The sequence below is a fragment of the Grammomys surdaster genome, unplaced genomic scaffold (assembly GCF_004785775.1).
Source record: "Grammomys surdaster isolate TR1022 unplaced genomic scaffold, NIH_TR_1.0 224, whole genome shotgun sequence".
Taxonomy (NCBI): domain Eukaryota; kingdom Metazoa; phylum Chordata; class Mammalia; order Rodentia; family Muridae; genus Grammomys; species Grammomys surdaster.
This window is the reverse complement of record NW_021604669.1, coordinates 380,437-398,009: the sequence shown is the minus strand read 5'-3', so window position 1 is coordinate 398,009 and position 17,573 is coordinate 380,437. Positions and strand designations below refer to the sequence as shown.

The following is a 17,573-nucleotide window of genomic DNA, read 5'->3' as shown; positions in this document are numbered from 1 at the left end:
TATACATATACATATACATATACATATACATATACATATACATATACGTGCTTGAGATGCTCTCCAGCCTAGGCTCCACCTCTGCACCTCCTAAGGGTGGGACTCCAGCCTCCCACTCTGAGTCTCCCCCAGGTCTTGACTTTACTCTTTCACTGGCTCTGTCCCCGACTCTTCCAGCATGAGACTGATGTTTTCTGGCCTTGGACCCCACTCCACCCTAGACTGACACCTCTCTCTGCCCCCTTTCTCCCTCTACCTCCACCGGGTCAGACTGGCTCTTTGCATTGCAGGCTAACTGTGTCCCTTTTCCTCACTAGGCCTCTTGCCTACCTCACCCCTCCAGCAAAGATTGCAGGCTCCATGGGCCTTAGTGCCATTCTTTTCCAAGTTATACGCCCATGACCTCATCCTTTCAAGGCCTGAAAGCCAATTGGGCCAAAAGTCCCCAATGTCCATCTGAGCCTGCCATCCCAGGTCCTGAGAAGCCCTGACATGCCATCCCAGGCATGCCTCTAAAGTCTCAGGTCTGAGCCCCTGATTCTGCTCCCCTCACAGGACCTAGGAGTCACATGCTTCTGCCTCTGCACCTCCCTGCGTTCTACCATCTTTCAGGAAGTCACTGCCACAGTCTGATCTCACCCCCTGCTCTCTGCCACTTCTAGAACCTTTCTTCCCTTCTCTCCCCTCTCCCTATGATGTGTCCCTCTTTTTCCTGTCCCCCAGGGTTTATGATGAGTTGACTCTCCAGCCTCCTCTCCCTCTATCAAAAAGGTGGTTTACAGGGGGAGTGTATACGGTGACTAAGCTTCAAGCATAGGGTCAGTCTCTCTATTTGGGTGGGAGGTTTCGGTGAGAGAGAGACAGCAGGTGTGGAGGGAGAATTCAGAGTAGTCAGGTAGGATGTTACTCTCCTGCAGCCTAGCCTGGAAAGCCTCTGCTGGGGGAACTAGTCCTTGGAGCCTTGCCAGTTCACACAAGACCAGGCTCCAGCCTAGCACTGACCTTAGCAGGACGGTCCCTTCTCTTCCCTAGAGGATGTCCCTGTTTGCCACCTGTCTTCCTCTAGCTCATGCACACTGCCCCAGTGATCGAAGGCCCAGGAGGACAGGGCTGGGAGACAAAGGGTTGGCCCTTGTAAGAGGTGGTGTTCCCAGCTCCCTTTCATGTCCTGTAACCCACTCTAGGCATGCACTCCACCCTTTAGCCACTGCCATAGCCTGGGGCTACTTGTAAAGTTATGGACGAGCAATCGGAAAATGCTGAGCTCTAGGCTACACTCCCCAGGCTCACTCCTTGCCCTTTCTACCTTTGCTCTGTCCCACCCACCCTGTTTGGCCAGGCTCAGCAGCCTCCCCACCTGGCCCTGTCTTCCTGGGACTTTGAGACCTTGGGAGCCCAAGGATTCTCCCATAGTGTTCCATAAGCTATCTGCCTTACCAGAGGCCATGGTGACAGACAAACCTTCCTCTGAATGCCAGCACTCAGCTGGCCCTTGGTGTTGAGAGCTTCCCAAGGAAATAATCATACTACGTCAAACGTGTTCTGAGTGTGCGCAGGGCCATTACACGTGCTGAAGCTGTGTGGGCAGCGGAACCCTCTGGGTGGAGACATGGAGGGGAGGCATGGCCTGTCAGTGGTAGCAACAAAGCGGGGGGGGGGGGGTATGACATTCTCATACAGAGTATGACCCATGATCCCAGCGAGGCAGGGGGATGCTGGGAACCAAGATGGGTGCCTAGCTCCTGTAGATCTTTCTGTGCCCACAGACGTCACCTGACCATTGTGACTGAGTTTGAGTCTCAGTACTCAACAGGCTGGACAGGACCTGTTTGGGTGTAAATCCCCAAGATAAGACTTCTTGTAGGAATACTGGCCTGCTATCTCATACAGTCCCCACTGGCCATCTTTAGATTCTGGGGATTTTGCTTATGTAGGAGTGGGGAGCTGTGGAGCCTGGGAGCTAGGGTCTCCAGGCTTAGCACTCATGCCTGATAGAAACCTGACCATTTGGGCCCTGCCCACCCTTAGCCTCAGGAAACTTGTACCACCACCTTGCACCAAAGCCTACTGCCTCGGTCCCAGCTGACATCCCTGGTAGGTGACGCTTTGTTTGTGTTGCCCCTACCTTACCTCAGTGCTCAGCATCCACAAGCTTCCGGCCAGTGGGGCCACCGACATCAGCTTCCCTATGAAGGGCTGGCGTGCCACAGGAGACTGGGCCAAGGTGCCAGAGGACAGGGTCACCGTGTCCAAGAGTGTGTTTTCCACAGGACTGGCAGGTGAGGTTTGGGCATGGGATGAGCCTGCTATGAATCAGGGTCCTAGAGCCTGAGATTCATCAGCCTGAGATATTTTCTTGTAGGGTTCAGTGCATTGTCTCCAGTGCCAGGGAGTATCCCTGGTACTCCTTGTTATTCCTGAGGCCATCTCCTTGCCAGAAGCTCTCCTTTTCCTCCATGGGAGAACACCCAGGGAAACATACTAAACCAGAAGCCCAAGCAGAGTGGAAAGGGTTGGGTGGATCACTCAACAGCAAGGACCCAGTTTCCCAGGGGGAGAAATGTATCCTGCATGTCCATATCTCTTGTGAGGTCACTTGAGGAGATGAGCTAGTTCCTTCTCCCCATCTAGGTCCAGGCTGTTGCCCCAGATCCCAGCTGCACCTCCGTATCTGTGGTGGGACATGCCTTATCTTGTCAGGACCATGGATGTGACCATGTAGATGAGACAGGAGGCCACTGGGGTGAGATGCAGGCTAGTGGGCAGTAGCAGGGTTGGAGTAATATGTGCTCCCTTCCAGAAGCTGACGATTCATCTGTGTTCGTGGTTGGTACTGTGCTCTACCGAAACTTAGGCAGCTTCCTGGCCCTGCAGAGGTGGGTGACTTGGGCTCCTACAGGTATCCAGTAAGAGATTGGTGGACTGGGCATGGTGGTATGGTGGGGGGAGTATGCCCTGAGCCTGGGGCTGGGCTACAAGGCTGGCTCAGTGCCACCCCAAACCTCTGACAGCCTTTGCTGCTTTCATGTCCCCAGGAACACAACTGTTCTCAACTCTAAGGTCATCTCCGTGACTGTGAAGCCCCCACCTCGATCACTGCTCACACCCTTGGAGATCGAGTTTGCCCACATGTACAATGTGAGTGCTGCCCACATGTGTGGGTACCCGGACACCTTTGTCAGTTCTGAGTGCATCCCCATATACTCCTCTCAGGCAGTAGCTTTTGGAGTCACAAGCAGAGTGGCTCTCATCTGAATTCCAAGTGAGGAAACAGTCTTTGAGCATCCAGGACCACATAGCAGGTGGACGTGGATACGGAAGGAACTTTAGCCCAATTCTGACCTGCCCCCTAGTCCTAACCCCGTGCCTCCACTCCAGACTCTGATCCCTGGAGGGGATCTGCTTGCTATTTCCTGTGCCCATGACCTAGCAGCCTAGAGAACTGTGTGACGGGACATCTACCCCAAACCAAGTCACCAAACCCCTGGGAGTTGCTCCCTTCCCTGTCCAGGTTGTTGGGAACATGTGAGAGTCACCTTATGTGTAGAGTCTGACCTGCAGGCTCTCTTATGCAGGGCCTCTGGGATGACAGTGCCAAGAGCATCCTTCCAAAGCTCCCTGGGACTCCAGGCTACCACTGCTGTGCGACCCTGGCAGGTCCTCAGCTCCAGGGACGCCTGGATACCTTGATGGGCATGAGGAGACCTTGGTGACTGTTAGTCCTCTTGTAAGGCTTTTCAGAGACTCGAGCTGAAGCTCCCGCATCCCACAGTCTCTGCTTCCGGTTGGGTTGAGTAAGAACCCCAAGGGGGCAAGGCAACTGCATTACTCAGCCAGGATGTGGCAGTGCCAGGTCCTAGTTCTCAGGCCAGGGATGTGGGAAGTCTCAGAAAGAACTCAAATCTGTCCTTTTTTCCTTTGTGACCTTGGGGGAGTTGTTTACCTCCTCTGCACCTTGGCTTCCTTCCTTTATCAAACAGGAAGCAGTAATTCCTATGAGTGTTCAGGGCCTATAGCTACTGTGAGCATAGACGCCACCGTGGCTGCCCCCTTCTCTCCAGTGCTGAGCCAAGTAGCTCTCACAGGGATGGCGCCCTGCATTGCTTTTCAAGTCCTGCTTCCAGGACCAAGGACAGCAACAGGGCAGCTTCCCTCTCCTCCCCCACTCCCTTAGACACACCTACCATGTCCCCATAAGAGATGGCTTTGTCCTTTAGCCCAGCCCTATCAGGGGGTCTGGACCGGAGAGGAGACAGGAACTGAAGCCATGTATTGGGCACTGGAGAAAGAGAGGGTCAAACCAGGCTTGACTTAAAAGGACTCCTCTCTGCTCTGAACTTCAGGGTTTTTTTTCCCCTTACACAATGCAGTTTTTCAGGGGAATGGCACCAGCAGCGTGTGTAGTAGCCCCATGAGTGGATTCAGTGACCCAGTTTGGGGCTAAATGTGGCAGTGGCCCTGACCTCCCTTCCTTATCTCTTAGGGGACCACCAACCAGACCTGTATCCTGTGGGATGAAACAGATGGGTAAGTTCTTTGGGGCTTAGTAGCCCTGGAGCCCTAGGATGGTGGGAGGGGCTTGCAGCATGCTTGGGTAGTGGAGGGCAGGTTTAAGGTGATGGATCCACCCTTCCCTAGACCTCTGGCCACTAGTACATCTGCCTGGTCCTCCTTTTCTTCCTGTCCAGGTCTGGCTTCAGAACCAATTGGCCTACCCTCCTTATTTTCTCCCAGGGAAGCCCATGACTCAGTGGGGGAGAGCCAGAAAGATGTGTCCTAGCTAGGTGCCGAGGTGGGACATTCAGGCTCTTCTGTCCTGGTGTTGGGTTTGGCACAGGTGTCAGGCACTAAGAATCAGGAATGTGGCTGTGTGGACTAAGACAGCTTCAGGGTTGAGGACCCTGAGACTCCAGCTGATCAGGTGTGGGAGGGGTCCAGGTGTCCCTAGCAGCATCGTATGACCCTGGGCCCTGTGCTCAGGCCTTTTCAAGTACATAGCAGTCACCAGCCTGATCCAGGGTACTCTGTTAATGAGTGGGACCTCCTTGCTGGAATAAGAGGCCCAAGCAAAATGAAGGGGAGGTGGGGAGGGACCTCCTGAGGGAGAAGGTATGTGGCAGACTGGACTAGTGTTCATGGAACTTGCTTGGGTTGAAGGTTTCGGGGAGGCCTGCAGGTGGGGCTGTGCACTTGGGCCTCGGCATATGTTTAGGAAGTAAGGAACAGAGACATTGTTCCCTTCCCCAGGATGGGGGGTCTGGGAACTCATGTGGTCCCAGGTGCTGGCAGTGTGTGTTGCAAGCCCAGGTGCTGTGGGTTGTGTAGTTGCAGGTGTGTCCTAGACATCTGGAAAGGTCTCTCAAGTGACTGGCTTGGGAAATGAAGAAGGTTCTGAGAGAGACGTAACCGCAGCATCAAGCAGGAAGGCTTGGGGGACTCAGGGGGGCTGGGGAAGCATGAGCAGGAGGCATAGAGGGGTGATGGTGGCTAACAGTTAGCTATCGTGTGGGGATAGTCATCTGCCACCCGTCGTCTGATGACTGTCCTGAAGTCCCAGTTATTATTCTCTGCACCCCAGGGAAGAGGGACAGTGCACAGTTGAAAAGTTGGTCCAAACGAGTGTCAGGTTCGATCGTACAGCAACAGGAGGTCAGAAGACTCTGAAGCAGGTTGTGTGACAACTTTTTGAGCAGGGACATAGTGGACTCTGTGTATGTATGTTGTGGGGGAGGCTGATTTCTACACAGGGTTCTGGCAAACTCTGTGCAGTGAGTGTCTGAGGGGCGACCAACCTGTTCACCCTCTTATTCCATACTGACACCTTGCAACCTTGCAGAGCCCTCCCACTTCCTAGTAATGTAAAGACCAGCCTCCTGGTGAGGACAGCCCATCAATGTTTCTGACTTCCCAGATAAGTCAAGGACACTGTCCCTCACCAGGCTATCAGGCACTCCTTGAGTTGTGGCTTCTGTCCTTGGTGCTGGCAGCTGCCTGACGTTGGGTAAGATTAGAGCAGCTAAAGGACTCTGGTGAGCCCTCAGATGCTATAAGTTAGTGTGGCCTCCGCCTGCCCTAATTTTACAGCTGTGGGTAGTGACCTCAGCCTTCCTGCTCTGCCCCAGCCCTAGAGAACTGGACCATGGAAGGTCAGGCCCCAGGAGAGCAGAATGGTACCTATTCAGTTGAGTGGCCTGCATCTAGGCAGAGACACAAGTCCATCCTGGGTTCACACTCCTCCACCCCCATTTACAGATTACAAGGACTCCAGAGGCTACAACCAGCCGGAAGCCCAGGGGTGATTGAGTAGACTGCTCAGAACAGGCATCTAAAACTCTTGAGCTGAGGCTAAAGGAGGACTGGATGGTGGACAGGCTGGCTTTTGCAACTTCTCCAAGTCCTAGTGTTTTCTTATTGGCCTAAAGAGGTCAGAGCAGTGGCCTACTTCCACCACTGTCTTTCATCTGCCTGGTGTGGTCTGTGCTTGCCCGTGCTTGACTGAGTATACATTAGGCCTAGGGGCCAAGGAATGGCCTGGCCACTAGGGGGAGAGGACAGCCTTCTGTGACTGCTACCTGATAGACCTTTTTGTACTGTACTTTGACCCATAACCAAACCATGCTAATCTAGGATAGAGTCCAAATCCCCAACTGGAAGTGGGCTGAGACCAGACACTGGTCATGCCTGAGTGCTGGCCCTAACTGGGACATTGAGCTCTAGTTCTGGTCAAATGCTCATCATGGTCACAGATTAAGCTTTAACACTAGTCACACACCAAGCTCCTGTTCAGACACTAAATACTGACTCTATTACAAACTGAGCCCTGATCTTGGTTACATACTGAGCCCTGACCTTAGTCACACATTTATTCTTAGCTCTGTACCTACTGAGCCTAGATCCTGATCGTACAGAGCCTTGATCTAGCTCACACACTAAATACTAATTCTCATCATACACTGAGTCCTAATCCTGATCTCGGTGAGATCTGACTCTGGGCCCCAACCTTGTCCATGTTTGGAGCCTTAATCCTGGTTATACACTGAGCTCTGTCCCTGGTCACACACAGAGCCCTGATCTTGGTCCTAGGGCTATCCCTGTGCCTTGTCTCTGTTGGAACCATTTTTGTCTGTTGACACTCATTCCATAGATGACAGGTACTTCAAGGATCACGTTCTCATCCAGTCACATGTGACAGTTGAAAGTGTGACACGCTCAGGTAGAGAGCAAGTCAGAGGCTCTCACCTACAGTGTAGACCCTCTTGCTGACTTTCCTCTGGGAATATCCACATACCTGCAAGGACTCTGGTAGTGTACACATTGGAGATGTCTGTCTAGGTGCTTTAAACATTTGTTCAGAGCCTCTGATGTACCCCTATCCTCACGTAATGTCTGTCCTCTATGTCACTGGATCTGGGTCTTGAACAAGGTTGGCAACAGGATTCAAGAGCTCTGTCTCTACCTGCCTAGAGATTCATGGCCAGTGACTGTGAGAGTCTGGTTAAGAAGTGATGATGATGATGATGATGATGATGATGATGATGAGGAGGAGGAGGAGGAGGAGGAGGAGGAGAGAACTTGCTGGGATATATTAACCATGCTGCATCCCCAGAGAGTCCCAGCTTTGTGTGTCTCCATTGAGGGGGACAGTGACAGTCACATGTGTATTCCCAAAGTCTCCTGCCACCTGCTAGGATGAGAACCAGTTTGTGGGAATGGGTATCAGGAAGCAGAATGAGATGGATGAGCGGGTCATTCATGGTGGTCAGTGCCGGGCAAGGAGTGAGCAAGGTAGGGTCTCAGGAGTGGGGTAGAGTTGAGTGTGGATCACAGGGGTACAGGGTGAATGACTGAATGGAGGATGAGATCGAGTCATCCAGAGGACAAGCAGGTGCCTGAAAGGAGCCAGATGTCACAGGAAGCAGGCCCTTGGAATACAGAAAGGCCTGAGCTCTGTCCTAGACATTGACAGAGCTGTCCCTCTTCACAGCGTTCCTTTTCAAACTCTTGCTCCTTTCCTGGGTGGATCTGCCAAGTCCCACTAGGTCCTCCCAGTTCTCTCACAGATCTCCTGCCCCACTGTCGTCTGTCAGTCAGGCTCACAGCCAAAGAGCCTGGCCTCAGGCTTGAAGGTTCCCCCTGAGCCCAGTACTATGTTCGGGGACCCTCTCTGGACACACTGGCAAAGGCATATCTTAGGAGTCTGCCTCGTTTGTTTGTTTGTTTGTTTGTTTGTTTGTTTGAGACAAGGTTTCCCTGGCTGTCCTAGAATTCACTCTGTAAACCAGGCTGGCCTCAAACTCAGAGATCTGCCTGCCTCTGCCCCTCCCCCAGGCTCTGGTGATAAAGGTGTGTGTCATCATTGCCCAGCCCAAGAGTCTGTCCCTTTAAAAGTCCATCTCCTTGGAGAGGACAAGTATCAATGACAGGCAGACTTGACAGGGCCACTTGTGCCTGTCACTCTTCATTGTGATTGCTCCTACTGGGACAAAGGAAGCAGAAGGGAGCAGGGCAGGGTGAATTTAAGGTGGCTTCCTACAGGGGCCTCTGGGTTGGAGAGCTGGAGGAGGTGCACAGGATCGTGAAGCACATGCAGGAACAGAACCCTCACCCCATCCAGAATTTGGGGTGAGCTGAAGCATCTGCTGCTCTGAACCTGCTTTTCTTCAGGCCCCAATCTTCTTGTCCTCCACCTCCATCTTTCCATTAGTGATGCAGTCTGTGTCTGGTGCTGCCTTGGGGTAGGCACCGGGTCTCTTGACTATAAGGCACACAGCGGCCTTGCAACAGATGTTGTCCAGGATATGAGTGTGCCCCATCTTAATGAGGTTACCTTCTCCCTGGGGAGAGTGGTAACTCACCTACTCATTCATTTACCCCATCATTTACTCCTTGAACACAGGACAAAGCCTTGTAGCCCAGCTCCCCTCCCCATACTTGCTTGTGAATACACGCAGCAGAATGTCCCCGGGTCCTGAGGGCTGCAGGTCTTTGGGATCCCATAATCCAACCTTTTTCAGCTACAGAGTATTCTGCCCACACTGGCTATGCAAGCCCAGGCTTCAGTTCCCAACTCTATGATGGGACATGAAGAGGGGGGACTTACTTTCAGGATTCTGTAGGGTCCTCAGGCTAGGGAGGTGGCACTGTCCCCACCAAGCTACCCCTGCCTGACTTGCCCGCTTCCTCACCACTCCCAGAACCCTTTATCTCTTCTCTTTTCTTTCCTCCCTTTTAGAGACAGGATCACATTCAGTAACTCAGGTGGCCTGGAACTTCATGGCAATTCTTCTGTCTCAGCTGGTATTACAAGAGTGAGCTTTTTTTTGTTTTTTGTTTTTGTTTTTGTTTTTCCTATAAGAAGCCTTAACTTGATTCTCAGCCTACAGTTGCTTCTCTTGAAGCATGGCTAAGGAGGAGCTTCGGAGTGGATGGAGGATATGAGTTGGAACAGGACTGAAGCGCTTTCCCATCATCCTTTGCCACTCCAGGGAGCCACTTGTCCTACAGGGTCCTACCTTGCCCCAGACTGCTAGGCTTTTGTATGAAAAGTTCACATCCACTTCCAAGGATGAGCCAGTGGGGGCATGTGGGTTCCTAATGCCCACTGCAAGTGAACCCTGTCCTGTACCTGTCCTGAAGCCTTTGTCTGACTACCTGAAACTAGTTGGGCAAGTTTCCATCATGTTGAGCCTTGTTTTCTCCACCTATGAAATGGGCTGTTGTCATGGTTGATGATGTGCTGAGAGTCAGAAGGTCATTCCAAAGGACAACAGCAAGCCTCATAGACACAATGCTATCCCATAGGCCAGCGGGGCATGCTGGCTGGATGGAGTGCACCTTGGCAGGAGGGTGTAGGAGTGCAAGACCACAGTACAGGGTGCACAGAAGCCCAGCTGAGTCCACTTGGAGTTGGTGGAGCTGCATGGAGAAGGAGGTAGGGAGTGGTGCAGAGAACATACAGGGCGGGGAAGTAGCTGCCCAGGCCTGGGGGGCCCTTTTGTAATCATCGTACCTCCTTTTAGACGTGGAGCCTGGGTTCTCTGGCCTCAGACATGACTTAGGAGAGGTAGAATTTGTGTGGGTCCTGTTCTCAGATTGCAGGGCAAATGGAAAGGAAGGCACAACGGAAGCACTTTCCAGTTATCTCGGAGGTTTGAATGGTGTGGGAGCCTGCTCTTGGTCCTTGCCCGGAAGTGTCGGAATGATGGATCAGGTGAACAGCAATGTGCAACAAGGAGTGTGGTAGTGGCAAAGGCAATCATGAGGGTTGTCTGTCTGTCTGTTATTACTGCCCTGGCCTATCAGGGAGCACACTGAGGCTCCAGAGGGAGAATCATGCACCAGCACTGTGCTGGGTCCATCAAAAAGACTGTTGAATTTTGAAGACGATATCCATCCTCAAGACAGGCTGATGTTGCCAGCAGGGCAGTAACATACATGCTCACAGCAATCAGTGGTTCACCGGTGCCTGTGAAGGAGAGCACACTGGACAAGGCAGTGCTACCATGGTGTAGAGCTTTGGCTGGTGCAGATGGTCCCAGCATTGGTGATGCATGCTGTGGACCACACTTGTGGATATGATGATGATGTCTGTGCTGGTGTAGGTGATGCTGAGGATGCGGTGATGAGGGAGGAGGAAGGCTGGGTAATGTCTATGTTGACAGGGACTGAATAGTAGTTGCTGGAGCTAGTGCACTGAGTAGGAGCAGTGGAGAATGGGGTGGTGTGAGAGGCTCTGGTGACAGGGTGGTGGGGGTCATGGCTCTGTGGTCTGTGCTGCTCTGCCGCTGCTGGTGAGTATGAGCCATCAATCATGATAGTTGTTGTGGATGGGAGTGATGGTGCTGGGCAGGGGTGTGTCAATAACACAACGGTGGTAATAACGGCAGCGATGCTTCTGTTGGCGATGGCATTGGTGGTGATAGGGTGATTGGTGGTCCTGATGATGTGATGCTGATGATGGCAGAGGTGACGGTCTTGATGTAAGAAGCATGCTGGCAATGTGGGGCTGGCCACGGAGGTGACAGTTGTTACACAATGGGGGCCACAGAGGGAGGCATGTCTCAGAACACGGTAGTGGCCATGAACGGAGTGTCGGCAGTGACCGTGGAGGTGGTGTCATGACGTGACAATGGTTCTGGAGGTGGGACAGCGTTGGTGATGAGGTGGTGGGTATGGAGGTGGGATCAGAGATGTGGTGACCATGCCGGGGTGAGGGTTGGTAATGCAGTAGTGATTGTGGAGGTGGTGCTGATGCAATGGTGATCATGGTGGCCGTGGTTGTGTGGTGATATGACAGGGGCTATGGAGGTAGCAGTGATGGGGATGGTGGTGAGGACACGGTAGTGGTGATCTAGTGGTAGCCATAGAGGTGGTTTTGGTAACATGGAAGCAGTGGTCAAGGTGGTGGAGCCAGTGGAGTATGCTGGGGTGGGGATGTCGCTGGTGGTAAACACTTCCTGACTGCAGATGCTATTGGCCTTGTTTTGTTCAATGTCTTGGTGGTGGGCATTGGTATTGTGGGATGGAGCTGGCTCTGGAAAGATTTGCAGGCCCCCTATGGGCATTAGCTCCCTTCTTTATGGCATCAGTCAGGAGTTAAGCCACAGTGACCATATGGAAGTGATAGGATAAGTAGGAGAGGAAGGCTTACACATGGAAGTCTGAAGGATGTCTTGTAGATGAAGCTAGGTTGGCTAGGGTGGTCTTGGGGTGTGGATCATCTGGACCTAGGGGAATACCAGGAGTGCCCAGTGCCCAGTGCCCAGCAAGGGTCTAGCTCAGCTTTCATCAAAACGATAGGGTTTGAGGATTGTGGCATCTGGACAGTAGTGTCTTGAGTGGCAGGAGGGTGACAGGCCAGTGGATGTGTCTGTAGGAACCATAGACAGGAAGCTAGGAGAGAGACAGGGGCTCAGGGTGGGCATCAAACACCTTTCTGAGCCAGGTGCAGTCAGCAGGACCCTGTTCTCCAGGGCAGGTTCGTTTTGCCAGGCTGTGGAGCCACTGTCCACTGTTCTCGGGTTCCCCGCTCTGTCCCATGTGCCCTGCCTGGGTAACCCGAGAGGAGCCAGTAGGCATAGAGGGGGACAATCTGAGACCAGAAGCCCCAGTGCAGTGTCTGGCGCCAGGTAAGAGAGAAGAAGAGACTGGTGTCTGGGGCAGGGGGGAAAAGGAGAAGCCCCAAAGGCCGTGCACAGATCTGAGGTGCACAGAAGGGCTCAGATGGCTGCATCTCCATAGTCAAGGGCACCAGACTCCAGGCGATTGGATCTCAGAAAGCCAGGCCAGGACTAGAGTCTCAGAAACAGCACAGGAGGGGTGCCAACTCCGAAGCAGGGTGGAATGGCCCCGAGGCTGGGCGTAGTGGTCAGGCCCTCACGGGAAGAAAAGACTAAGAGCTTGCGCGTCTGAGAAGACCTTGTGGAGGCAGCAGCAGCCATCTTGATGCGGACTGAGAAGTCGGTTCTGGGAAATGGGCACACCTGATAGAGGAGGCGTGACTAAACAGGCTGGGACCTGGAATGGAGATGAATCAGGGGAGTTGATTTCTGGGGTGCAGATGGAAGCTGGCTCACAAGGGTTCTCAAAGGCCCAGTTGAGAACCCCCAACTGCAGAGGCTTCAGTCCCACCCCTGCCCAGAGCCTAGGATCCTCCACTGGAGTGCACTGTGCCCACTCCTGGCTGTTTTATACCCTGTGGGTGGACACCCTATGAGTCATTCATACTGGGGTGTGAATTAGCCCATCAGATCCAAGGGGACCCCGACAGGCACAGTCCTATAATAGCACCTGCTCGTGGGCTGGCGGGAGGCATCACGATGCAGTAGGGCCCTTGCTCAGTGGGTGGGTGGTGGACTCCATGCACTCTCTGAATACTGTCCCCTCGTGTTCCTCGAACACATAGGCCCTGAAGAATCTATCGTTCTCTGAACAAGTATGGGTTACTTCATACCCACTGCCTAGCAGGTAGCTGAGCTCCGAGTTGGATAGGATCAGGAATCTCTGTTCACTTCTCCTGAGCTGGCAGGTACTAGAAAAACAGGACCAGAAGCTGAGTGTGTGGCTAGCTGCAGGGTTTTCCTTTCAGGGTCTTCCTAATTTGTTGGGTCCACCTCTTTTGGACACTACTAGAGGTGCCTTAGGGAGATGCTGGACAGTCAACTGATAATGAATGTCTTTCTTGTACCACTGTCCCTGGGACCTGAGGATAGGGTTGTGACTCTGCTTTTGGAGCTGAGGGTGAAATGAAGTAGAGGTTACACTGACTTGGGGGCTACAGTGGGAGTTGTGGCTGTTCCCAGGTTTAAGGACAGCTACACAGGACTAAGGTTCTTGGCTGGTGTGACTGTGGTCTGGAAGACAGGGGCCAGTCCCCAGTGGTCATGTAGTACTGTGGGGAGCAATATGGCCTTGGATTTATGTGAGGACTGAGGCTGGGGAGTTCTCTGGGCAGAGGGTGAATGGTGTAGGATTTCATGTAGCAAGCAGAGCTGAGGCTAAGCTAGGATGCAGAAGTCAGGTGGTGGTGGTAGATCCCAGCAGGTTCCCTTGGAGGGCCAGGCCACCAGGAGGCAATGACCCTGACAGAGGCTGCTAGGACAGGTGAAGAGCAGGTGCAGGCACGGAGCTGGGGAATGGACACATTTCCCATGGACAGAGTAGGTGGGTGGTATCCACAGAGCCTCACTGGGCCTTTATCCTTCCTTTCTGCCTTACTTGCGGGGGTCTGTACTGGATACTCTACCCTACAAATATGCCTGCTAGGCAGGGGATGGCAGCAACCTGTCAGGACCTGTAGCTAGGATAGAGGAAGTTGAATCAGGCCAGAGGGTCAGTAGAAGTGGGGTGATGGGACAGAGAATTGCCTTGAGGGCCATGTGTGGTGACTTGTATATCACTGGGCATCATGGCAGGAGCCAAATAGGATTCTCATGATGGAGAAAAGTCATTAGTGGCGTAGAGAGAGGTAGGCAGCGTCCAGATCCATCCTGGGGCCTGTCTGAGCGTTATAGGAGGTGGGCAGTGTCCAGATCCATCCTGGGGCCTGTCTGAGCATTATAGGAGGTGGGCAGTGTCCAGATCCATCCTAGGGCCTGTCTGAGCGTTATAGGAGGTGGGCAGCGTCCAGATCCATCCTGGGGCCTGTCTGAGCATTATAGGAGGTGGGCAGTGTCCAGATCCATCCTAGGGCCTGTCTGAGCGTTATAGGTCTCCACCTACACAGGAGGGGCTACTTGTTACGATCCCTTGCGATTCTCTGTTCAGAAAGGTGTCACTGGCCCAGGTCCTTCCCTAGTTCTGGATCTGTTTCCAAGACACGGGGGCAGATATGACCAGCCCAGATTCCTTAGTCCTGGTCCAGGATAGGGACCTGGCTGGATGACCCAGATCACGTTCTGAGGCTCAGAGGACAAGTGGCAACATTTTCCACTGTGGGATCAGCAAGCGAGCGAGAAAAGGATGCCTGTGTGTGCTGCAATTGAGAGTAGAGATTCGTGCCGCAGGGTGGCTTTCAGTCAGGTTTGGGGAAGAACTTCCAGATGTTAGGAACCAAAATTTTAGGGAAGGGAGTTTAGGGGTCTTCCCCCACCTTCTACAGGTAGGGTGTTAAAAGTGCAAGAGTCCACCAACTAGGACAATCTCCATACTTGTGCTGAAATGCCAGGTATGGTTCAGGGCTTGGGGGGTAGCTCCATGGCTTCTCAGATGGGGCCCATCTGGATTCTGGGTTGCTGAAAGGGCCTCATCAGATCTACTTTCATCCGGGGTTCAGATGGGGACAGTTGGGGGCAGCAGTAGAGAAAAGCTGGAATCTAGGCCCCGCTGCCATCTTGCTGTGTGGTCAGCTGCACCCGCACAGCTTCCTTTTAGCATCTACAAAGCTGACCTGAGGCTGTGGCAGAGAATAGAAGATGAAACACACAGGTGCCTCAGAGCAGAACGGAAGCTGGGGAGGGAGGTGAGGAGAGGACTTGTCCCTGGGCTGCACGTGGGGTGCCCACGATACTCCTAACACACGTGGCACTTGACTGGAGAGGTAGGCAGGCAGAGGCGGGCCCATATGGCAGTCTGGGCAACTTACAGAGGCTAGTTCTGCCCTCTTTCCATGCCAAGCCTGGCTGGCTGGCTGGTTCTTTGGGCCTACACAGGTACCTTCTTTGCTTCCCACAGCCTGGAACTGGAGAGTCTGGCCCTGGTGACCCTCAGCTGGGTAAGGCAGCAGCCACTCCTCCCCTGCCCTGGGGAGACTAAGCTAATTGGTGCCACAGTAAAGGTTCTGGGAAGCTCTGGTTCTCAGGCTGGCAGTCTCCCAGGTGGTGGCCAGCAGTGGTCAGCCTGGCACCCCATGGACCTGACAGAGTGTCTGGAAACTGCCAGGCTGCCAGCCTAGCTCCCCTCATCCTGCCTCAGGGTTCTGTTCTCTGAAGTCTTCCCAGAAACCATCAGGCAGGTATAATAGCTGAGAGCTCAGTGTCCTGTTCTAAAGAGTGTCCACATGGCTAACAACGTGGACAGGCCAGTGATGGAATGCTGGCCCAGCACACAGGGTTTTCTTGGAATGTGTGCATGCTGATGATATTTGTTAGTCTGTGGTGGCCTTCTGTGTCTGCTCTGTTGTCTGTGGTGTGAGACTGTCCCTTTGCCACTCCTAACCTTGAGAGAGGGTGTAGTGAAAGCCAGGACTCATGGCTCCTGACCTGAAGGGTGGGCATGAAGGGAAATAGCCAGAGCCATGTCTGCATCACAGGTGTGATCTTAGAAAATCTCTGGAGATGGTACAGAATCTGAGTACTGTCCAGAGAAAGGGGCTGGGGCAGGGAGAAACACACATTTCTTTTTCTGTCCTCTTGGTATCTTAGCCTCTTCCCAGTGAGACCTGTAGTCTTCTCTAGTGAGAGAAATATATTTTTGTCCTGGGCTATAAGCAGGGACGTATACCGCTAGGTGTGCAGGGTAGTAGGCTGGTGGGAAGGCTACTTGAGTAGTGGTAGTATTGATTCCCTGGAGTTGACACTGTGGCTGGCCTTTGGGGACCTGCAAAGTTCTGATGAGGCAGGGTCTTAAGGCTCAGAGGCCTTCCTGAGGGCAAAGAGCTGCAATTGGAGGACCTTTCCTTGGCCTCTATCTACTCTGTATTCTTGCTCTTGCTGTGGAAAAAAGAGAGCCCTCAGGTAGAACTCAGACCTCAAATCCTGACATTCATGGGCCAGGGCCCTTGTAGCTCGGCTTGTACTGACTCTCAGAGTGAGCTAACAAGCATAGAGGAGGGAGAGGAGCTTGCTCACACAGTTCAGAGCAGCGCTGCAGCTCCTGGACTAGCCCATAACCTGTCAGGCTTCTCTGGAATAATTCTTTCTGAGGGGCAGAAGGGCCCTGAGGGAGATGCAGATGCCATGGGTCCTGTCTCCCTGGGCCTGACTCACTGGATTATTGAGAAGAGGGGGAAGGAAGTAAGGAGTCACTGGGAATTAAGCGAGGGCTTAGACTCCTGTCAGCTGAAGCTGCTGTTGGCTGCCAGCACGTATTCCAGTCAGGCACTGAGTTGTGCTGTGCTGTGTTGGGGTCCATGCTCTCTTTAGAGACAGGGAACTGAGGCAAGGGGGTGAAAGGATCTATGCTCCTGCAGGTAGGGTGCAGTTGAGATACTGTTGGAATCCAGATATCTGGCTAGTCTTTCCGTTCTTAGTATGTATGTGCAGTCAGGGCTATGTGTTGGTAAGGACTATGCACAGGGTAGCTCTCCAATGCTACCAGGGAAAGTAACCAGACAAAGAAAACCCACCGCGGCTGTAGATAGGCAGGCCCATTCCTGCCTATGGATTTTCTAGTCTTCAGTGGCACTGTGGAGGTGGCCCGGAAAAGGCCTCAGGCCATTGTTCTGGCTAGGAATGGAAGTTACATCCTAAATGCTTCCTGGGTGCCCAGAGAGGACATCTGGCTGGCCTCCCAAAGCCTTGGACTGAGAAAGGGTAAAGCCTTCCTGGCCTTGGGTTCAAACGACCACTCCCACCTGGGACTCTTGTTAGCCCAAATCCTGGGGTGCTTCTGGGACAGGAACAGGACTGAGTTTCAAAAAGGTGTCCCCTACCCCCGTCCTGGTACTTCCTGCTGGGCAAGCTCAGTCCCAGGGCCAGAGGGTGAAGGACGGAAGCTGGCAACTTTCTGTTCAGAAAACTGTCTGGTAGGCCCCAGGGGAGGGAAATAGGGGAGAAGGGGGTATTTTCTGGAATCCTTCAGATCCTGGTGCACCCAGACCACAGCTAGCGAGCACTTTGCTTAACTGAAATGGGGCCAGCGGAGGCCTGGAGGCAGCAGGAGGGGCCAGGGTCAGCGCGCAGAGGGAAGTTTCCAGCAGCTGGCCAGCTCCCTGCAGGGAGGGCTGTGCTAGTCCGGGACTTGGAGCCGCAGATACCCTGGCGGCCTGTCCTGGAGGATGCAGCTCGCGCGGCCGCGCGGGATGGAGCCATCCCAAGGTCACCAGCTCCCGAAGAGCCCTTGGCTGTGAGGCTGGGGTACTCCGGGGCGGCCCTTCGCGCGCCCCCGCGCCAGGGCCTCGGGCTCGCGCGGGCTCG

The 17,573-nt window shown here is 53.5% G+C and overlaps 1 protein-coding gene across 1 annotated transcript in view; it reads left to right on the top strand.

The window, feature by feature from the left end:
* Adgrb1 (adhesion G protein-coupled receptor B1) overlaps window positions 1-17,573 on the top strand; it is a 59,254-nt gene that overhangs the window by 16,223 nt on the left and 25,458 nt on the right. The window contains exons 13-17 of the mRNA XM_028773269.1: window positions 2,136-2,279; window positions 2,801-2,876; window positions 3,036-3,138; window positions 4,484-4,527; window positions 15,172-15,211. Coding sequence (XP_028629102.1) covers window positions 2,136-2,279; window positions 2,801-2,876; window positions 3,036-3,138; window positions 4,484-4,527; window positions 15,172-15,211 — 407 coding nt within the window. The remainder of the gene's footprint in view (window positions 1-2,135; window positions 2,280-2,800; window positions 2,877-3,035; window positions 3,139-4,483; window positions 4,528-15,171; window positions 15,212-17,573) is intronic.